Here is a 22865-nt window from a genome sequence, read left to right on the forward strand (position 1 = left end):
GTGGTTCTTCCTCATCCTCCCTCCCTAGGCATCGGGAACTCAGTACTTTCCCCGGCAGCACCGAGCCGTGAAATCCCATCCCTGCAGCGGCAAGGACAAGTTAGGTGTCTGAGTACAGGGATTTTACAGGCCCTCAGAATGGCTGCCTGAACCCCTCAGAAAAACTCCTATTTATCCTTCAAAACGCAGGTCAGCATTAAACCGACGCTTCATCTATGCTGCTGTACTAGATTCTTTCTTTACTCATGCACCAACTACTTATTACATGCTTATTATGTGATAAGCTAAAAAAGAACATTTTGGTGATTTTCATAGGTGGCTAAAAAGTACTGATTTTAGCTTATATTTTGACACTTGCATTTTTGAGATACACACATATCTATATATCTATATATGTCTAAATATCTACATTTGTATCTATGTTTATTGACCTATAAGTATAATCTGTATCTATTGATTAAATGCTATACTTCTTCACATCCACACATTTAAGTTTAATAGGAAACAAGCAGACCTTCTTTATATTTATGGGTGCCTGGATAGCACTCACTTCTGTATTTTTCTTCCCTCCTCTTCATCCCTCCTGCATTTCTATTAAATTGATAGTTCAACGCCAAATGCAGAGCAAGTGCCCTTTTTGGGCTCCTGTAGAGATTGTGCCCTCTGGTGGAGAGCAGTGAAGATGACACCTTTCTCTCCAAAACCTTATTTGTTTTGTTTGTTTGACTGGTTTGGTTTTGGGCGGTGGGGGATATTATTGTTGTTGCTTTGTTTTCCCCCAAATTTATCTTCAGTTCATCATACATTTCAAGGTCTCGGATTACTGTCAGAGTGCTCATACAGACTGTGATGTGGGAATAAAGTCCTTACCCTCCAAACAGGAAGGCGTCTACTCCACCATTATTACATCAGGCCCCATTAAACACCCTTTGTGGCTTTGTAGGCCCCTGCAAATATTTATTATTTTACTTGAAAGATACATGCTGTAAGAAATAATATTTCTAGCCATTAATTTACTGCAGAATGAGCTCATCAGTATCTAACAAGACCTCAAAAGTACTCAGAAATGGGTCAGATCTGTCACCAAGTAGCTCTGGTATCTCTTCCACTTCTACCTTGGTAGAGGGACAATATGGCAAAATGTTAATATGTGGCCTTAGCTTTTCTGACGTTGTGTATAACTTCCCCTAATTAGTGAAAGATATTATCTCAAGATGAGGTCTGAATGTAATGGTAAAAACAGTATCATTCTTTAGGTTAAAAAATAAAAAAATATGCTCTTAATATCAAAAAGAAGAGGAGGCCTGAGTGAAGTAGCACGTAGAGTTTTGCCACATCACGGGGAAAGGGTATAGAGGATCACAGATCCCCCTTCCCCCCAAGTTCAGGTCACTGGAGGAGGTTCAGCCAGGCTGCAGGAAGGAGGAGCTGCCAGGCTGGGCAAGGCCGGGAAAGACACCCAAGGTTGCGGGGGAGAAACTAAGAGATGGCACCAGAGGGTCCAGCCAGGAGCACTGCAGAACCTACAAGGGAAATTGCTGAACTCTGTTGGCCACTAGGACCAAGAAGAAGCACAGAAGCTGAACAAAGGGCCCCAACTCCACAGGGCTGGAAGCCCCAGCCTCCTAAGACCCGCAGACAAGGTGTATACTGTGCACTAGAGGGCCGCGGAGCTCAGGGTGGCCAGGAGCCTGGAACCGGGCAAGTGTCTGGAGAGGCTAGGTCATGGGAGTGGGCTCTTGTGGATACAAGGGATCTGCCTAATTCCAAGCTCTAACCTATACAAATGAGCCTATTCCCATTATAAGCAGAGCTGGAGAAACCTGGGCCACCTTGCGGGCATGGGGCCAGGAAGGTATCTTCCCTTTAGAGACACTGGGAGCCTTCATTGCTGGAGAGTCCCAGGGCACTCTCAGGCAGCAAGTCCAAATGGGGACTGAGTGCCACTGTTCTCAAAGCTGCAATCTCAGAACGATTTTTGGTGCGTGGGCCCCCTCCATGGGGGATGCTTTGCAGATGGTTGGTAGCCTGAGGACTATTTCATTTCCTTCTCCAGGGGAGAGCAGCATTGGTGTCTGGTCACCCCAATGGTGCAAGGGGTAAGCCTTTCACGGAGAGCCACATGCATGCCACCCCACTGGATGAGACACTGCTGAGCCCCGTCTAAATGACACTGGGAAGCACCTCTTCCCTTTGCAATAACCCAGGATGCTCACCGGCCTCCCAAACCAGAGGGTATGGACCCTTAACAACCAGGCACTAATTCACCTCTGCTACCCCTTAACTTTTGAACCAAAAAATTTACAAAAAAGAGAAGGATTCATCTAATTCTCCTGGGAACTAGAAGCAAAAAGAAAACCAGGAAGATGCCCCTCTAGAATCCCTGCTTTCACCTCACTTGGTCCTAAGCCTTGATATTTTAGTCCTGACATGACTGGGAGAAAGGGAAGCTTGACAGATGCTCCATCTCCTGGGGACAGCCAAGAGAGAAGCAGAATGGGTGACAGAGAGACACTGTTTTGCAATTTCCCAATAATTCAACTCTACTCTTCAGAATTCCAGCCTTTCTTGACACTCAGCTATGGCATTACATGACACGGCAAAATGGCTAGCTACCTGTAAGCCAGTTTCTTTGAATTTTAGATTATCATCTATAAACCGACCTGTCAGGGCATTGTAGCATTAAAAAGAAAACTATGTGAAATCAATAAATTATCGGGTTGTATTCTTCATGCAAACCAGAAAGTGGGTCCTGATGAGTCTACCACTTGGAAATGGATTGAGGTGTGCACAGAGCAATGGGCTAGTCTACACAGATAGAAGACCTTGCAGACCACACAGAGGGAGGCAGAGCTAGAGAAGTTCCAGGAGCAGACAAGCCCTTCTGAGCCCCACTGTGTGCAGCGTGTTGCTCTGTCCTACCAGACCCCGCAGAGGGAACTGCCTCTAAGCATCGTGGGGATGGTATCCTGGTATCACACAGGTCCAATCTCACCAAAATGTATGCATTAAATATGTGCCTTTTTAAAATATATTAAGTACACCTCAACAAAGCTGAAAAGGGGGATCTGGCTTTCATTTTGACAAATTATAAAGCAATGAAAACAAAGAACTCAGTAACAGTTCTCAGAATTCAATATATTCAAGATGGCATTCTGACTTAGTACGAGTATGGAAGAGGTCCAGAAAGAGAAAGGCTGAGGAGGTGGTCATCATGGTGTATGTAAATGGTTACGATGTGCTAAATGTGCTTGGTTGGTATTCCGTGTGGTGGGTGCGGGGTATTTCTGGAGACCCAGAGGCAGGACTTAGCACATCCATTTTTACATTCTCCTGGAGGGGAGTGAGGAGGGCAGGAAGGGGTGGGAGAGCAGGCTGCCTTGGCAGGCATTGAGCAGAGTGAGGGAAGGTAGGGGAAACATTTGGGGAGCTGAGGGTGATGGTCACAGTCGCATGCCTCTCACGTGTCATTCGCCTTTCCTCAGCACACAGCTCAGATGAGGCTGAGAGAAGCCAGAAGGGAGAGGTGGGTGTGCTGCCTTGCCCTCGCAGGGTCTGCTGCATCAGGTAGGAAGAAGAACGTCCGGTCCTCCTCTCTGACAGCTCTGCTTCCCTGCAACTTCTCAACCACATGCTCCAGAACGTGCAGGTGACAGGAACCGGGCTGGGCTCGCCAAGGTTCAGATATCAACAAATGTAACGATACCACCAAAAGGAGAAGCCATAGACCCAGACCATGACCATGGCAATGAAAGCCACATGCCAGCAGAAGAAGGTGGTGACAAATATAATGTCGTTTTTGTCGTTGTCCATCCATGTATAGCCCGAGATTGGTTTGTACAGCATAAAGCCAATCTGCATCAGCCAAGAGCCAATCATCATATACAAAAAGGCCTTCAGCAGCCAGAGCTGCGGTGTGTTGGGAGCCCACAGCTCTGCGATGACCACGAACAGCAGCAGGAAGATGGCCTGGGTGAGCAGCATATGAGATTGCAGCTCTACTCCTTCTGTGTCCTGCATGTGAGACACCATCAGGAGCAGAAGCATCAACACACCCAGAGCTTGGGCCCCTTGCTCCAGAGTGGCGCACCTCTGGGGCAGCAGGTTCTGGCTTACCACATCCGCACATCCGCTCAGGAAGAAGGTCATATACATAGTGAGATGCTGCCACTGCTTGCGGTACAGAAAGTTTTTCTGATAATACATCTTGGTGATGAGTACAAAATGCCCAGGAACGCTGTGCAGCTCTTGGGCTACTAGAATGCAGGCGCTCAGTATCTTCACCAACCCAACATAGTATATTTGCTGCAGCCTGGCCCATCCTCCTTTGCGCCAAGGACGGCGTGGCGCATACTGAACGGGGCAGTTGCATATCAAGGCCCTGTAAACGAGTCGTGTGTGATAAAGCCCATAGAAGAAGAGAGAAAGTCCTGGGTACAGATGACCCTCGAAGCCTCCCATGGAACTGAGGGCAGGTCTGACCAAAGGCAGAGGCAAGAGGCTCTAGAGTGTGCAGAGAGCTTCCTGTAGCTGACTTATATCCTCTATCCAGCTCACTGCATCCACATTCAGAAGGGAAATGGTTTTGGAGGAAGCCCAAACTTAGGGCGGGGTGGGTGTCATGGTTTCCGTTCTGGTCTTCTGCTCTGGTTCATTGATAACTATCCAACCATTTCCAAACAATACTATAAGCTTATTCTTCAGCACAATGCCTGGGCATCTGCCCTAATCAGAGACTATGCTATGGGTCCCCCTTGTTTCTCTTCCCGCTTGTTCTTGATGCCAATGTTACCTTCCTCACTTCCCACCAAAATTCACAGACCTTAAGGAAGAACTCAGAGGAAGCGTGGAGAACACACAATGTATAGTACGTCCCTTACAAGTCCTCACATATCACCTGATACAAAGGCTAAGTACAAACACATTCCCCTGGGTATAAATAGTTTTCAGAGCCACAAGTAAGCATACATGGTACCCAATTATTTGAGAATTGCCAGGAAAATGTTCACTCCTGAGAAGCCCAGGTTAAACATTATTTCTAGGTGAATCTATGGGATTTGCATGAGAATCAATAGATTTAGCAAAGTGGATTACCCACACCAATATGGGTGGGTTTCATCTGATCAGTAGAACAAAAGGCAGAGGAAGAAGAAAATTTGCCCCTTTTTCTTCCAGCCTGTCCACTGAGCTGGGACATAGGTCTTCTCCTGCCCTTGCACTGGGATTTATACCATCATCATCCCATTGCTTTATGGATAAAAATTCATGTCCTTGGAATAAGCTTGAAGGTTCCTTTGCTTTGTCCTGACCTCATTTCCAGTCTCTTCCCACCTGTACCATTGTCTCCAAGCATATTCGAAGCTTCCTGTTTGGTCTGGAATGTTCTCCCCACTCCACACTCTTTATCTGGGAAGCTCCTTTCTCCTTCAAGTCTCAGCTCAAGCACTGCCTCCACCCAACTGGGAAAGGTACCTCTCTGTGCAACTTATAGACATCTCTGTTGTTACCCCTGTCACGCTGTTTCAACATTCTTTACTTACTGGGAAGTCTTTGAAGTTGGAGACCATATCCTGCATTCTTTGTCTCTTTAGAATCTAGCCCCATGCCTAGGGGTGCTCAATGAATGTTTGACAGAGAAATGAATAAACGTATGAACTACCAAATGAACACATGGCCTCTACCCTAAAATGCTTTATAATATAGTTACGAAGACAGAGCAGATACATACAAATGACACAAAGTCACTAATGCTAAGTGCCAAGCTATGAGAGAGGAACAAACGACCAGAGCTCTACAATTAGAGGAGAACTGGATCTTTGACTCCTTCATCCTTGGACATAGGAGATGCAGAATGGAAGGATGCGGATGACTTCGCATAACTTTAACTTCCCAGCCAGAGACAGACCCTTTTGCATAAGCCAGTGCTACTCGATGCTTTTCTAGTCTTTTTCTCCACCTAAGAAACTTTTTTTAAACACATGTTCCTTTATCACCTTCCCTCCATGAAAATTTAATATCTAAAATCATGATTTCTTTACCCTCTTGGGGGTGACACTGTCCCCACTGAAGGCACATGGTGTCAACAAAGGGCAGAGTGTGACTCCAGCAAAGAGCCTGGTGATGCAGCACAGAGCTTATGTCCAGAGACTGTTCACCTTTCAGCAATGCTGAAAGGATCCATTGGCACAGGTAGACCAGATGGCTTCAGAGATTCTACCAAGTTCTGCATGGGTGTCCCCCGAGATCTCCTGTGGGAAAGTCCTGGTATTTAATCAGGAATCTAATCTAATTAGGAACCTAATTTAATCAGGAAACTAATTTAATTAGGGATCTAATGTAATTAGGAAACTAAGTGATTAGGAAACTCATGTTCTATTAGAGACCATTGAGTGAAAATTGTTCTCTTCTTACTCCTTTCCAGCCAATAACAGGGGTGACAATGATATAAGAGAAGGAAGTGTCATCTAAAGGGGGGAAAGGAATAGACACATCTCAGGTTTGAGGGACCTATAATCAAACATAGATGGAGTGCAGATCAGAAGACTCTGCTTGCCCAAATGTGGCTGAAGCAAGGATCTCCCCCTGTTGAGCCAGACATACCACTGATGGGACACCCACTGAGGATGGGGAGGGAGCAGATGCCAATTGCACTAACCAACAACCACCTGAGGCAGCCCTCCTGGAACTACTGTAGACACTTGGCCACTCACTGACTCACCCCCAGGGACAGGGCTTGGTGGGCACAGATGTGAACCTTGCCACTCATCATAATCATCTCAGGACAGCTTCTTAAAAACACAGAATACTAAGTTTTCATCCTGACCCTAATGAATAAAGTCTCTGGGTTGGGGCCCAGGGGTCTGCATTTTGAATTATACTTGTCTCCTACCACTGGTGATTCCAATGTAGGCCATCCTTTTTCTTTTAAGTTTTTTTAAAAGATTTTATTTATTTATTTTTAGACAGAAGGGAAGGGAGGGAGAAAGAGAGGGAGAGAAACATCAATATGTGGTTGCCTCTCATGCGCCCCCTACTGGGGACCTGTTCCACAACCCAGGCATGTGCCCTGACTGGGAATCGAACCAGCGACCCTTTGATTTGCAGGCCAGTGCTCAATCCACTGAGCCACACCAGCCAGGGTGAATATAGGCCATCCTTCACCTGATGCTTGGAAGCCACCACACCAGACCAGGAAACACCACCCTGGTGCTTAGGCTATACCCAGGCACCATCTCCCTGCCCTCACCGACCCTCAGATTCTTCCAGGAGTGTGGGGCAACATCTTTGTAAAAGCAGAACCCAGCAATGCTGACCAAGAGATACTGCAATGCAGGAGAAGAGAGGGTAGGGGAGGGAGGAGGTTGAGAGAGGGATGAATAGGGGAGGGAGAAGGAAGAAATAGGGGAGGGGTGAATTGAGAGGGAGAGGAAGGAAAGGTAGAAAGGAGAAAGAGAGATCAAGAAGGCTGAGAGAGGGCATGGAGAACTCAGCAGCAAGAAGACAAAGAGGGTGAACACAGCCCTGACCCTGAAATGGGAGAGGCAAGGAAAGGGGAAAGCAAAGGAGCCAGATAAGTAAAAGATCCTCCTTGTCCACCCCCAGGAGACATGATTGGTCAGTGATTAAGAAAATGAGGAGTCTGACCTGTGTTCAAGACCTAGTTGCTAATTGCTAGGTAGATGTTTAAGATGAGGTGCTTACTTCTCTAAGACTCATTCTCCTCGTAGGTAAATATGGAATTGTGGGATTCCCATAAATGTTGAATTTAAAGTAGGTTATAAATATAAATGACTTAAAGTTGGTCGTCGTAGTGCTGAATAAAACCGCGGGGCCTCTGAAACTGAAGTCCAGAAAGAAGTGATTCACAGGATGTCACATGGTTAGTGTCTTACTTGGTAACAAAGTATATGCTGAGATAGTCACAAGCTGGCTGTCCCCGAGAAATACAAGAGAACCCCAGCTCTGCATGAGGCAAACATGGAAGCTGGCCGAAGCTCTGAGCCCCACTTCCCAGCCAGCCCCTCGGCTGACAGAACCCCAGGGTGCGGGAGAGCCCAGCTTTCCAGCCTGCCCACTGGCTGGATCTCGATTGATCCCACTCTGCCCGATGCCCCAGTGGTACTGTCAAGAGAAGAGGCCAAATGAGAGGTCCCAGGATTGGGGGACAAGGAGGGTCAGCATCAAATAAATGGAAAAGTCTCTGCAGAAGCGTCTCACCCTAAGAGAAGCTAGGTGCCGCACACTCGCCACCTGCCATAAAATGCCCACTTGAATGTGTCCTCAAGACTAGATGCCGCTGGGAAGAGATGTGAGCAAATCAGCTACTTTGGAAGTGGGGCTTCCTGGTAGAAGGAGGTGTCAGCTGAAGGGGAAGTGGCTGGTCAATACGGAATCCAGAAACACAGAATTCATCTGTGTTCTTCATCCAGTGCTATCCAAGAAGAAAGACTATTTCAGAGAAAATAAGTACTCTACTATAGAAGTGAAAATTTTCTGGAAAAGGGACAATTTCTCAAGCTTTTCCTTTAACTGCTTTATTTTTCCTAGAAGTTCATTTAGTCATCTGTGTTCGGAGCTAAGTTATCCCTAGCTGCTCTGATCCAGGGAAAGGGGTGGGGGTGGGGCACTGGTGGGGGGAGGGTAATGGTTGGTGGGGGAAGTCAGTCAGTTGCTGGCGAGACATGTCCTCTAATGTTAATGAGTAAGTTGGCCTTCCGGTTTATCTGTTAACATCAATTGGCCCTTCAGAACCTAAACACACTGATAAAGTTGGGCTTCTGGGTCTGTAAAGCCAAGGTCTTGGTCTGACTCAGGATTTATTCTGCCTTCCTGTGAGCCCCAGTCCAGTGCCACCCCCCTTTCTGCCACCCCAGCCACAAGAGTTTTCTAATACTGCCCAGATCACATATTCTCATCTAAAGGGGACACCAGCACCTTAACCCACCGACCAAATGTGTATGCATCACCTAGAATCGGCTGGATATCGTGCTCGTGCTCTAAGCGAATGTGAAAAAGAAGAATACGGCATGGGCACCTGTCCCCTAACAACTCAACAGCACTACTGGTGCCAGAGGGTCGAGTCCCTCGGGAGACCTGAGCCCCGTGCCGAGAGGGCTCTGGCTGCGCGTGGGAAAGAATCCAAGGCGTGCACCTGACAAGAGGTTCAAGTGGAAGCAAGGGTATTATTGCACAGAGAGGACAAACAAGAAAAGCCAATCCTCAGACGGAGCAGTGGACTGTCCTTACAAGAGAAGGAAGTGACACAGCCATCTGTGCAGGTGGACCTTTTCTACCTGTTTGCATGGAAAATTGCTGGTATGGGGAAACAGAGACTGGAGAAAACACTGGGACTAACTTTAAGCTTTACAAGGTGTATTGTGTGGTCTGTTTTCCCTCCATGGTTTGGGTAAGCAATAAGGTATGGGTGAGTAGCTATTAATCAATCTTTGCAGGAATTTTCTTTGTTCCAAAGGCTGCTTATGGTCGGCTTGCATCTCTGGTCAGGCAGCACACCGCAGGCCCCTGACTTAACTCTGTTTGCCTTTAGTTAATTTATACAGTTCTCATGCCCCTCTCCCATATTAGTATCTCGCTACCCAAAGTGTGACCCGTGGGCCAGCAGTGTCAGCATCACCTGGAGCTCATTAGAAATGCAGACTCTCAGGTCCCATGCTAGACCAGCCGAATCTAAATCTTTGCTTTACCAGCATCTCCAGGTCATTTGTATGCATTTAAAGTTTGGGAGGCACTGATCTAGTAGAAAAGACCCAACTGAAGCCATCTTGTATTAAATTTTATGACGAGGGAATAAACCAAGTATGGTAGGAACCTAGAGGAGAGTGTGGTTAATTCCGATGGAAGAGTAAAGATTTGTAATGGAATTTAAAGTGCACTGGCCAACACCTTGCAGATGGGGAACAGAGAGGAGTCAGGAGCATCCAGAAATGGAAGATGGTGAGAACAAAGCTGTGAAGTGGGTGAAGCCCTGGGCAGAGACAGCCTAGAACAGCCTGGGAAAAAGTCTTTCAAGAGCTTCCAAATCTCACCCGGGGATGGACAGTGCCACTCAGCCCATAGGAGCTGTGCCATCCTTTGCATGGACCTGGATGGGGAGTCCCTCAGTAACCTTGTCAGGAGCCCCCCATACTAGATGCTGATCAACACGTGGACAGGGAGAGGCCTCTTCCCAGCACTCGGCCCTTTGTGACCCTTCAGGGATGATATTTGCAGTCAACAAAGGTGCACGGTCTCAGATCTTGCGCCAGGCCACCTGGTCCCTGGCAGCAACTCTGCAGAGCGACCTTGGTAGGGAGTGGATGCACAGATTCCCACTGATTTCCAGCCACCCAGCCTCTCGGGAGAGGGCCGCCCCCACCTCAGGGTGAAGGGGAAGATGACTCTGGAGAAAGTCAAGGAAGAAACGACAAAGCAAGCCAAGGGACTGAGGCAGGAGTCTGGAGGCTGTGCTCCAGGCTTGGTCTGGCTTCTAGCTGGGTGGCTATGAGCCTCTGGGCCTCGACCATGAAATGGAGAAGGTGGGCCAGATAGTTCCCGGGGCCTTTCCAGCGCCGACAGCCTGGGATTCTGGTGCCTTCCAGTTTGAGAAAGGTCTGCCACTTGCCCCCTTTTCAAACTAAGATGAAGTTATCTTGGGATTCGCTTTCCCTGGCAAAATAAAACACTTTTCTTAGGGACACAGTCTCCACCCAGCTCACAAGGGCATCTGGTTTAGATTGCCTATCAGAGTTACATTTAGGGGGAAATACACACACACACACACACTCACACATGTATATATGTGTGAATATATATATATATAAATTATGAAACAAATGTTAAATATCTACTAGGCATTTTTCTTGACTTGCTGAGTTGGGCACGAAAGAAGCAGAAGCTTGAGTTCTGGCCAAAAATGTTCTCATACATATTTGGAGAAATACGACACATGCCAGTAAGGAAGAAAGGTGTATATAATTCCATAATAAAGTGTCCTATTAATGATAATTGTTAACATTTCACAGTGCTAAACCCTTTATAGGAGTTGTCTCATTTATTCCGTACAAATCTATCACGTAAGAAATCATTTAGGATGGTTTGGGCTACAAATGGAAAAGCCTGATTCCACTGGCTTAAGCATTCGGAAACTTATTTTCTCACTTAACGAGAACTCCAGAGGTGGTTGTGCGGTGACTGAATGGAGTCATCCAGGATCCAGGTTATTTTACGTTGCCCTTCTCATTGGCCTTGCCCTCAAACAGGCAACCAGGATGGTTTCAAGATCCTGCCACACTTCCAGATACCACACCCTTACAGCATGTCCTGGTGCGGAGAAGAGAGCTCTGTTCTGTGTATATCATATGTGTATTCATGATGGGGTGGACCTTACCAGAAACCCTGGAGTAGGCTTCTGCTCACATCTCCCCGCCCGGACCTGGATCTCATGCCCGCACCTACACTGTCACCAGCAAGGGAGCCACAGTGGGCTCAGCCTGCTTCGGTCCCTGCAAACGTGGCTGGCGCCCAGGTCCACCTCGTCTGATACACAGGAGAGAGAGGGTAGCTAGCAAAACAAAAATCCGGGTTCTTTAGGGGGAAAGAAGAGGCAGGTGGCTGTGAGGAAGGCAAACAAATAGTTATTTCCATTTTACAGTTGAAGAAACAGAGGTTTCCAGAACAGAAGTAACTTGTTCAAGGTCACCGACTTGCAATAGTTGGAATTCCAAACAGAGCCCAGACCCTGGGGCACATTCCAAGGCCGGTCAGTCACCTGCCCCTGCAGCCTCACTCCTTTCTCTCCCAGCAGGTCTGGGATTCGCCCTCCTCCTTCCTCCGGGGCATGGACTACGGGTTTTATTCATCTTTTCATTTCTCTTTCCCCCAAGCTTCTAACACCCTGCTTACTTGTTATTGCCATAAATCTTCACCTACTGTCCTGGTAAAGCACACCCTTTTCTTTTTGCCTCCTTGGCCTCACCACTGCCTAGAACTCAGCCTGATTAGCAGGAAATATTCAGAATAAGTAAGAGTTCAGACTTGGGACCCTGACAGCCCAAAGTTTCGGTTCCAGCTTTACCACTTAGGACCATGTGACTTTGGTCAAATGACCGAACCTATCGGAGCCTTTGTCTCCTTACCCATAACATGAGGACCTTCACCACACAAGGCTGCAGTGAGAACTGAATGAGATAGAGTTTAGCACAGCCTTCAACAAACTGGAGTCAGTTTTTGATTGACAAAATAATGGAATAAAAATGAAAACTCACATTTTCAGTTTCCAGAGCTTTGTCTACATGATCTCATCCGACCCTCATAACAGCCATGTTGGGTAGAGGAGGCCCCCTCCCTGTGATGGCTGGGGAAACTGAGTCTGGGCAGGATAAAGAGCCTCTCTTTAGATTCCTCTGTTACAGCCTTTGGTACTGGCCGTGTGTGTCAGCTGGCCCTGCCTGTGTGGACCAACCCCATTATGGGTTGAATTTTGCACCCCCCCCATTCGTATGTTGAAGTCCTAACCTCCAGCACCTTAGAATGTGACTTTATTTGAAATAGGAACATTACAGATGTAATTATCTAAGTTAAAATGTCATACTGACATAGGGCGGGTTCCTAGTCCAATAGGACTGATGTCCTTATGAAAGGAGGAAGTCTGGAAACAGATACAGGGAGAACACCCATGAAGATGAAGGCAGAAAGCAGGTGATGCTTCTAGAAGCCAAGGAATGCCAAAGATCACCAGCCAACCTCCGGAAGCTCGGGGAGGGGCATGGAAAGACCCTCCCCCCCCCCGACAGCAGCAGAAGGATCCAACCCTGCCGACCCCTTGATCTCGGACTCCTCACCCCCAGGACTATGAGACCGTAGGTGTCTGCTCAAGCCACTCTGAGACGACAGAGACACGATGCAGCGCTCTTGCTGTTGATACAGCAACCATGGCCCTCCCTTCTAGTGTCTGAGGGGAAAGGCCACGGTCTAGTCCCTGCTCTGGCCAGCAGGGCCTTTAGGAGGAGGGCCACTCTAAGCCACCACAGTCACTGTACATGACCTCAGACATGAGCTCCTTGCATGGGCCCAGGACCGTGTCTCCCCCATTCAATTCTATCAGACCCCTGCTGTCCCCTCTGAGGTCCTGCTCAGAGGAGTGATGGCATCTACTTCCAGCCAAACCCAAGTCTCATGCTTGTCTCAGCCCCTGGGATTCCTCCAGGCTGGCTGCTGCTAAGTTTTTTCACTTCCTGAAGGAAGGGTCTTCCTGACCCCTTGTGCTGCAGTACTGTGTATACCACCAGACAGGGTCTGCATTTTCAGGACAAAAAAAGAGCTGTCCACCCTCCTAAGAGATAAGGAAAATCCAAACTTCTGGAACAAAAGGCCTATTGGTACTCTGGCAATGTGGTTAGGGCAACACCTTTCATGCCTGGCCAGACCCACCCCCATCACGGGGGATGTTGAATTTCTACGGCTGCCCACACGTGGCTGGCCCTGCATCTTTTACATGGTGGAGCGGGGCTCAAATGCCCATGGAAACTTACCTGGAGTCTCCACTATCCCAGCCAGCAGCTGATAACCTAACAAACAGCTATAGTTCTGAGTGCAGATAAAGCCCAAAGCCACTGCTTAACAAACATTTTCTTTGCCTCCTCATTCCCTCTGTCTGTGCACCTGCCCAATTGCTCTGTGTGAAAAGCCTCAGGATCAGAAAAGCTATTGAGTCATAATGTAACAATCTAAAAAATTCAGAAATGGCCACAAACTCTTGTGAGAGCGTCCCTTATAAACTGGAACACACGACCAAAACAGGATTGCCAAAGAATGGACTCTAATCTGGGGCTAAGGGGGCTTAGCTAGCTGAAACGCCGTGGTCCTGCCAGAATGAATGGCTGCTTCTCTCCCCTAGCTCTCCATTTACCCATCATGTATTGACTACCCAGAACTGGATGACATTTTAAAAAAAATGAATGGCAGTAATAGATATTCTTCTTAGGCAACAAACTCTGTAGCTAGTGAAGCCTCACAGTGAGCATTATCCTCATGTGAGAGACAGGTCACGTGAGGGTAATATCACATATCCTCACAAGTCACATATCCTCATGCGACTTGACTACTTAGTCAAGGTTCAGGGACTCGTGAAAGGTCGGAATTCAAGCCCAGGTCCAGCTGAGCCAAAGCCTGGTGCTTGTCCTCTCGGACCCAGACTCATCACCCAGACTGGTCAGAATCTCAGTACCATATGTGACCAGGTGAATCACCCTAAGTCTAAAATACCCAGCCGGGTGACTATTTTGTCAGCCCGATTCATGGGAATGAGAGAGGCCTACAGCCCGCTGCCTGAGACACAAGAGCCTGCTCCTAGTAGCTAGCTGAGAACGTTGCCTAGATTTCTGCAGAAACAGTCTGTTTTCAAGCCCACACCCAATGCACCCACTCAGACCTCCTTCTCCCCGCCCCTCCTTAAGTCCCTAATATGAGTCCCAATGTCCTATTAATCTTTACCCCCAGAACTCTATCCCCAGGATTGTCCTAACTCAGGGAAGAAACTGAAGGGTGGAGCTGGTATAACAACACACATGCCTCTCGTTAGATAGTCTGGGGCCCGAGTCGTCACCTGCCCAGCTTCGACACTTGGGCCAGAAACACAGCACATGGGTCAAAAAATACAATGAATGCTACATTCCCACTATATCCCTGATGGCTCAAGATCTGTGGCTGCATCATGATTCATCAGACCCAAAAGAAATGCCACAGCCTGGTACTCAAGGTCTTCTGTTGGCCTTGTCTCCAGGTCTCTTTACTCGAGTCTGGTTGCTCCCCCCACAAATCTCTCGGCTTGGCAGGAACCCTACCCCTCCCCCAAGTCCTCCCTTGGTGCCTTGGCTGATTCCTGAAACACCCTCTCACCCCTATGCTCCTCCCCTGATGCCATCCTTTAGGACTCAAAAGAAAAGACTCCAAGAAGCCCTTCCTGACCAGCCCCTGTGCCCACGTCTCCTTTTGTTAGCATGTATTCAGGAGGCCAGCATTCACCGAGCACACCCCATGAGCCACCCTTCTTTGGCCGACATGCATTGCGCCCTTTCTATGTGCTTGGCACTGTGTTCAGTGCTTTGCATACCACCCTATGGCCCTGCCTCCCTTTATTAGAAATCTCAAAAAGCTGTTTACCCTCAGGTCTCAGTTCCCGTCCTTTCACCTTCTTTTGAGCCAACTTCAAACAGACTCTTGGCCCCCCCTTCCACTGAAATGGTTCTTTTCCAGGAGTAGACAGAACTAGCCCCAGGGGGAAACTGAGCTCGCAGTAAGAGATTTTCCCTGTCCTCCCCTGCCACTGCTCACATTGTGTGCCACCTGAGATATCACTGCTCACCTCTACCTGTGCTCATCCTGCCAGTATGGTTAAAGGGGCAGCTCCCACCGAACTTCCTGCTTACAGCAGTCTTGGTTCCTTTGGACCTCCTTGGTGACATCTCAGTCCCCCTCCCAATGTGGCTGTTTGTGTATACCTTATCTCCTCAAGTGGAACATGGCAGCGAATCTTGGTATTCCTCAAAGCGTGTAAGAGAAGCCTGTTAAATACTTATTGGGAGTAGGTTCCTCACTCCCAGTAGGCATTCAACACGTGGTTGTTGAATGAGGAACACAGAGGCATCACAGAAGATGAAATCTCAGGTACCTGCTACCAGAGTCCCTTGCTGCAGCTCAGATGAACGAGATCTGAAAGTTCGCTGTCATCAAAAGCGCACGCTGGCCCGTCTCCAGAGAACATCTATCCCGTCCTGGCTTCTGCTTCAAAGCTTCCCCTGAGTCCTGGTCGCGGGTCTCTTGATCTTTCCCTGTTTGCTCATTAAACTTCATTCAAAACATGAAAAGATCCAGGACTGAATATTTCTCTAAGGCCGTGTTTTCTTAATGCAGCAACTGCAGATAAAACCTAAAAATAGTGCAGAGGTTGCCAGTTCAAGGCCAGATACCTGTAGCATCTGTTTAAGCCCATGGCCTCTGTTCACAGATGACATCTGCAGTCAGCTTCGGCGGTGCTCAGAATATCAGGAGAAGTAGATTATGTCTCTCAGAGATAGCATGACCTTCAAGGAGTTCCACAGCAATCCTGGAAACAATCCATTCCTGTGAAAATGGTCTGGTCTAGAGTCCTGGGTGTGGACTAAGGGGATTAGTAACAAAGTCGGCCACCATTTTCCAGTTTCTCACATGTGTCAAGGACTGTGCTGAGTGTTTTTACTTGTATGGGGCATCTCTTCTAATCCTCACAGTAACCCTCGGAGGTGATACTCTTATTGACCCTGTATTACCTATAAGGAAAATGGGGCTTAGAGAAGTTGTTACTGGACTGAGATCTTACAGCTATTGAATGGCAGAGGAGGTGACCAAGCTGAGATTCCACCCACAGCTCAGTAGTGCTCGAGTCTGCACTCCTAACCGCCTTACCCTGTTGTTTCCTAGGATACCTCAAAACATTCTCGTCTTTCTTCGCAGAAAGAAAACACACTGACCTCTACCTGCTGCATTCAGCTCGGAATGACTATCAGTGATTTTTATTAAATTTCATATATAAACATTCATATTTTTGAGGAACAAAAGAATAGAGGTTGTCACATAAACTGTTGGAACTACGAGAACCCAAGGACAGCTTGGCCTATGGGACATGCCTGTGTGGCACGCCAAGGTTCCAGGATTTGGCAGGGTTATTTGTCAGTTTTTACAAAGCTAGAGCCCGAGGGGTAAGGAAAGCTGGGGAACACAGAAACACAGTAATGTCACCACCTTCAAGTTCCCATAACCATCATTTCTAACAGACACGTCTTTGTTTCCATGGAAATTTTAATTCTAGCAAATGTAAGTGACTCATTCCTATGGAAATGTTTTTAAAGAAGGAACTGGAGTCAGGACCAAAAAAAGGAACATGGAAACATAAAATAAAATGTTAAAAATAAGTCCAAATAGCCCTGGCCAGGTGGGTCAGTTGGTTGGAGCGTCGTCCTGTGCACCAAAAGGTTGGCGGTTAGAGTCCTGGTCAGGGCACACACCTAGGTTGTGAGTTCAATCCCCAGTCGGGGAACGTACAGGAGACAACTGATTGATGTTTCTTTGTTACATTGATGTTTCTCTCTGTCTCTGATCAAAAGGGCGGCTCCTTGTCATTCCCTGAGACTTCAGACTCCTTACTCTGGAGCTGCCCCATTCAATACAATGGCCACTGTCCACAGGGCTAGTTTAATTTAAATGCATTAAAATTAAAAATTCCGTTCCCTACCTGCACTGGCCACATTTCAACCATTCAGTGGCCACAGGTGGCTAGAAGCCATCCCATTGGAAAGCACAGAGTTTAGAAAGTTCCTGTCTTTGCAGAAAGTTCTGTTGGGCAATGCTAATCCAGACTTTGCAGGGAAATGCCAATGGGTCGACTTCACTGATTGTAGCCCACACTGCATCCAGGTTTCAACTGGCCAACCTAGCACTATTCACACCATTCCCAGACTCTCAAGCCACATACTAAACCTAGAATTTGGGGAAGTAAACTCCTATTGATAAACAGGGCTCAGTCAACTCTTCCATTTCACTTTAATGGTCAAACACCTTTAGAATTCATTCACATCCATGCTCCCCACACTCCTGCCAATGCTGATTGGTGGGGTCTTGGAATTCTTTTTGCTGTATCGATTCCCTTCCCCACCTCAGGTCTTATACTTGCTTGTCTGGGCTGTTACTGGATTTCTTATTACGAACATGGAGGGTAATGAGGGTGATGGGAGTGGGTCCTACAAAGACTGGTGTCCCCTGGTGCTGGAACTCTCTCAGGTCCTGTCGTGGACAGGTATTTCTACAGAGAAAGACTTTTTCTCTCAGGTGGGAAGAGGGCGTTCTTCTATCAGAAAGCAGGGGGTCCTATGGGACTGGGGAGTTCAAAGTTTTCAGCCTCACCTGTGTCCCCGTCCCAAACCTCAGGGTCCCACTGCTTCTCCCACATGTGGCCCCGTCTTAGCGTTAGAGACTGGTGGGGCAAGCATTCAGTCGGTCCTGTCGCCCTACACCACATACAGTACAGCACTGCCTTCCTAACCACGTCTGTCTGTCCTGCTATAATAAGAAGTGAAAGATTCCCTTATAGCTCGTATAAAAGTTTTTGAAAGAACCAGACACTAAAACCTTCCCTGAGTCACTGGCAGTTTTCTAGAATGTATCTAAGGATGGTTCTGAATAACCCTGAACCTTCCTCATCACTGAAATCTTCTAATACACACTCCATATACCAGGCAGCATGACATTCATTAATTCTAAATAATTCAGATTACTGTACATTGCAATATTTTATGTGTGTGTTTGCTACCCTTTTAATTATATTGTAAGCTTACAAAAATGATCATCTCAACAGCATTTAGTAAATCTGTGTCTTCTAAACTCCTGAGGACCTTCTTGCTCTCTGTGGCATATCAAGCTAGACAAGCGGCAGTGGCTGGGCCTGGGGACCCTCAAGCACGTGGGCTGGCAGGTGGGGGAGGAGGGTCTGGCAGGAGCCTGGCCATGGAGCAGCCAGACCAGGAAGGGCCTCCATGGGCCCCTGTGGTCCAGCTGAGTTTTCCTGGTGCGACAGCTCCCCAGGTGCTCAGCACCCACAGACTCAGACTGTCTGCCAGTTCTGCTAATAATTCACCCCCTTTGGCTCCCTTCTCGGCTACCTGTGGGCAGTGTCTGGTTGGGATGTGTGATACCTATCTTCAAAGTCAAGATCAGGATGTTCATGTTTCAATGAATAACATGTAGTGTTGGTGTCTGGCCAAGGTGGGGGTCTGAGCATCCCACATGAGTCCTGAAGTGGGTCTCTTTGTCCTTATCCATGCCACTTCCAACCTCACCTTGCTGTTGGGTCAGTGCCACTATTCTCCCTCCTCCTCTGGCCATGGGCTCACAGATGCCAGGAATGGTCAAGAAGTGGAGATACATGTGGTGGTCAGGAGACTGCCTGCTTGTCCTTCACTGTCTACTATGTCCCGTAGACCCACAGCTCTGACATGCTGGAGAAAACATTTCTAGGGACCCAAAACAGTCACTATGGACACCTTGTGCAGAGGTGGGCTACTCAGAAACACACACGGGTTCTTTGAGATGGTAAATACTTAGTGGGCAATGGACTAGGCCACATGGAGGGCCACTTCCCCTCAGAGCAGCTCAGCAATTTCCCAGCACAAAGGCAAGGACCAAAGAGAGTCCCAGAGCTTCCTCCTCCATGGTCTACTCTGTTGCAGGGTCATACTCATGGCTGCCCTTCGTACCTCCTCTCCCTGAGTGTCCAGCTCTTCCAGGTTTTCTGGGTGTTTTGGCCACTAGCTAAAAAGGAAACATTGGATAGTAAAAAATCACTCCTTTCCTTGCAGTAATCCCCATGTTTGCCTGTTCCTCCTTCACCCTTTAGTCTTCTCCTCTGCCTCTTCCTTTTCCCATCCCTTTCTCCTCCTTCTTCTTGTCCTCTCCCCCCTTCAGAGAACACAGATGCCAAAGCTTTTTCTTTTCTCTAACAGAGAAATCAAAGCTCTGTAATCAGGGGGAACTTGGGCTGGAATCCTGGTCACTCAATTTCTAGTCATTATTTTTTCCATTTCACAGCCATGCCTTCCTAAAGCTGAGGTTCTAGAGCAGAATGTTAACAGTGGTTATCGTCAGGTTTGGAATTGCAAGTGCTTGTTTTTATCTCATTTTTGCTTACGAATTTTTCCAAATTTTTTTCCCAAAGGCTATGTATTAATTTTGCATTAGCTTGGGTGAACTTGCTGCTATAACAAATGTAAAAGTTTTCACTGCTTAACCAAAAAAAACCTTATTTCTTGACCACATATAGTCCAAAATGAGTGTTTCTGACAATGTATAGGCCTCCTAGAAGGGGTAATCGGGGAAACCCGTTCCTTCCATCTTGGGGCTCCTCTGTCCTCAACAACATATGTCTTTCAAAGAAGCTATGATGTCCTGTCTGAAGCCAGAGGAAAAGAAAATAGCACAGGAGAAGAGAGTACACAAGGGACAATTTTATGGAGAGGCCAGTAATTAATATATGCATAGTATGTCCATTCATACTCCATTGGCTGGAATTCAGTTGCAAGGCTGCATCTACCCGTAGGCATGGTGGGAACTGTAGTTAATCAGCATACAAAGGAAGCAGAGGAAATGAACACAGTGGATTGCTAGCCAATCTATGCCACACTTATGGAAGGAAAAGAAAAGAAAGTTAAAGTTACAATGGAATAAGGAAGGCAAGTCCCTCTGTAAAGCTATCTGAAGCTCTCTCTCTTACAGCATTTTCTCACTCAAATCCCCACTCTCCCACTGGTAAGAAATGGCCTTCATCCTCAAGGGTATGAACAGATTGAATTTTTCTGACATAAGTGGGTGTAGGAAAGGGAGATGCGTGGATGAGACTGAGGGCCCAGAGGCTGTGACCTAGGTGTAAATTCTCCTCCTCCCCACTGGGGGCACTATTAGCATGTGGGTGGCGCTGCCTCTCTGCCCCACAGCATGGCTTACACGGTGAGGACAGGTGATTATGGTGAAGACTGTGATGTCAGCATGGTTCATATTGAGTGATGAACTTCCTCTCCCTTCAGCACAATTATCACGCCCAGAGAAACTCCTATTCCATGTACCTCCTGCAATGCACCCAGAACCACTTGTGTGCTCGGGGCATGCCTCACATTCCCTGTACCTTGTTCTCTACCATCACCTCTAAATGAAAACTCTCGCCTTAAACGCAGTCCCTCAGATACAGCTGGTTCTCATCTAGGGCTTAGGACAGTTCCTACAACAGCAAATAGAAATAAAGAGAAAATAAAGCCGACGAGCTAATGCACATTGACTATAAGTAGCTCACCAAATCTACTTGTCTCAACACCTCTGCATCTTACCAAGAAACTGCACTTTAACGTCCCCAAATTGATCTCAAAGATGGCTTTTCGGGTTCACCTATTGTCCAGTGGAGAGAGATTTGGGGGCTGGTGAGGGGCTTTCTGGGTGGTTCCCCAAATCTGCCTGTTATAGAAAAATAAAGAGGCCAGGCAGGTGCTCAGTATGTGTATGTGTGAGCTCACCCCCAAATATCTATAGACTTTTGTGTTCAGGAAGAATATCTTTGCTTCCAATATATGAACAAAGATATGAATGAGGAATCTTAACAGATGTGTACATATTTGTGAGTAACTCCGGCTTTATCCAGATAAACTCCCTGTTCACGCGCCTCTCCACTGCTCCTCGATGCACTGGGGCCGAGCAGACATGGGAGAGAGGGACAACTGTGCCCAGCAACATCTCAGAGGCTCATGAGCTCACAGGGCTCATGAGAACGCACGCCCTCACAGGTGCATAGTAGGAAACAGTCATCTTCCTTCTTTGGCAGAAGTCATTTAGTTCTCAGTGTACTCGAATGGAATGTAGCAATGAGACTCTGCTCGCCAAAAGTGTCAGTTCCTGTCCAGAACTTTCCATTCTGTCTGGGAGCAGTGGGAAGAGAGAGATGATAAAAGTAGGTAGACATTAGCTCTTTATTTAACAGCCCAATACTCGAGGGCGTCCTTAAAAGAGAGGAGGACAGAGAGTTGCTGAGCTCTGTTTTTCACTCGGAATTCAGACAGATCTGTAATTTCATGGGAAAGTTCAGTGGTCATATCTACCCAGGGCTATATCTTTTCTCTTATGGGTTGCATCAGGCAACAGTGGTCTTTAAGACCAGGATAGTCGGTGACTCTCTCCTGAATTCTTCCTGTCCTCCCGGGAGTAAGGGAAGATGGGCCAGGCTGTGGGAAATATCCTATGGAGGTTGGGTGAAGATAGTCACTGGCTCCCTCTTCACGGTTTATGTGGTCTTCTGTCTTGATGATGGGATGGTATTGATGAACAGGAACGTGCCACCGAGATTCATGTACCCCAAAGAGTGGCAGCACCTCACCATGTTCATCCTCCTCAGCCTCAGTGGCTGTGCGGATGTCACGAGCAAGAACCTGCTGCCTCGGAGGTGTGTGCTCCTAGAAAGAGGTGCCCTGGTGCTGACCTTCCACGTGCTCCTGATGCTGTTTGTGTCACACGTTCGAGACTCAACAGGGGTAGAGCTGCAGGTGCACTGTCTACTCATCTTTGTGGTGTTCCTGCTGATGCTGGTGTTGACCGTGGAGCTGTGGGCTCCCAACGCGTTTGCCCTCTCACTGATTGAGACCTTTCTGTTTCTGATGATGGGCTCCTGGCTGGTGCAGGCCGGCTTTATTCTGTACAGACCAGTCACTGGCTATCCATGGCAAGATAATGACACCAGTGACATCATGTTTGTCACCACCTTCTTCTGCTGGCACACGATGACCAATGCCTTGTGCCTGTTGGGAATCTATGGCATCTCTTCCTTTTGGCACCGTCGTTGCAGTCACAACTCGAAGCTGACCAGGTCCAAATTAGCGCCACACTGCGGGAGCAGTGAAGGACCCGCCTACACATTGCTGCCAGAAGTGGAGCACTCAGAGAAGGACAACCAGGCTCAGGCTCATCTCCTCCCAGAGAGCTCACCCTGAGGCAGGGCCTAGGATGCCCAGCCCAAGCTCACCCTGAGACAGGGCCTAGGATGCCCAGCCCACTGTCCACCCCACCTTCCTCCTTGTGGGTTCTCCTAGACATGTGCACTGTACCCTCTTTGGTCCCCAAGTGAATGTAATGGACATGAAGGAGAGCAGCTAGTCTTCATCTGCTGGTACACATCCTGTCCCTGAACCTCTAATCACTGAGGGAATGAGGAGAGGGCGGGCTGAGAGAGGGATGCTGATGGGATTGGAGTGGTGGGGGGAGGAGGACTGAGGCGACTGAGAAATGTGCAGGAAAAGCCATGGGGT

General features: G+C 47.7%; 3 protein-coding genes across 3 annotated transcripts in view; 1 reads left to right on the forward strand and 2 right to left on the reverse strand.

Moving 5' to 3' along the window:
- Positions 1-17980, reverse strand: part of RGSL1 (regulator of G protein signaling like 1) — a 63888-nt gene extending 45908 nt beyond the window's left edge. Inside the window, exons 1-2 of the mRNA XM_036015758.1 lie at positions 17935-17980; positions 11387-11407 (exon numbers count right to left, since the gene is read on the reverse strand). Coding sequence (XP_035871651.1) covers positions 11387-11407; positions 17935-17980 — 67 coding nt within the window. The remainder of the gene's footprint in view (positions 1-11386; positions 11408-17934) is intronic.
- On the reverse strand, positions 1955-6612 carry LOC114511813 (transmembrane epididymal protein 1-like). Its single transcript, XM_036015842.1, has one exon. The coding sequence runs from the start codon at positions 4459-4461 to the stop codon at positions 3688-3690; it is 774 nt and encodes a 257-aa protein (XP_035871735.1). The 5' UTR covers positions 4462-6612; the 3' UTR covers positions 1955-3687.
- A 2036-nt stretch (positions 17981-20016) lies between the features above and the next one.
- Positions 20017-22550, forward strand: LOC114512060 (transmembrane epididymal protein 1-like). Its single transcript, XM_028530963.2, has one exon. It carries the CDS (start codon positions 21639-21641, stop codon positions 22548-22550), a length of 912 nt encoding a protein of 303 aa, XP_028386764.1. The 5' UTR covers positions 20017-21638.
- Positions 22551-22865: the final 315 nt, after the last annotated feature.

The sequence above is a fragment of the Phyllostomus discolor genome, chromosome 14, assembly GCF_004126475.2.
Source record: "Phyllostomus discolor isolate MPI-MPIP mPhyDis1 chromosome 14, mPhyDis1.pri.v3, whole genome shotgun sequence".
In the NCBI taxonomy this organism is placed as follows: domain Eukaryota; kingdom Metazoa; phylum Chordata; class Mammalia; order Chiroptera; family Phyllostomidae; genus Phyllostomus; species Phyllostomus discolor.

What these genes read in the sequence shown, in the direction of transcription:
- LOC114512060 (XM_028530963.2), top strand. Translation starts at nt 21,639, where the DNA reads ATGGGAAAGTTCAGTGGTCATATCTACCCAGGGCTATATCTTTTCTCT.
- LOC114511813 (XM_036015842.1), bottom strand. Translation starts at nt 4,461, where the DNA reads ATGGGAGGCTTCGAGGGTCATCTGTACCCAGGACTTTCTCTCTTCTTC.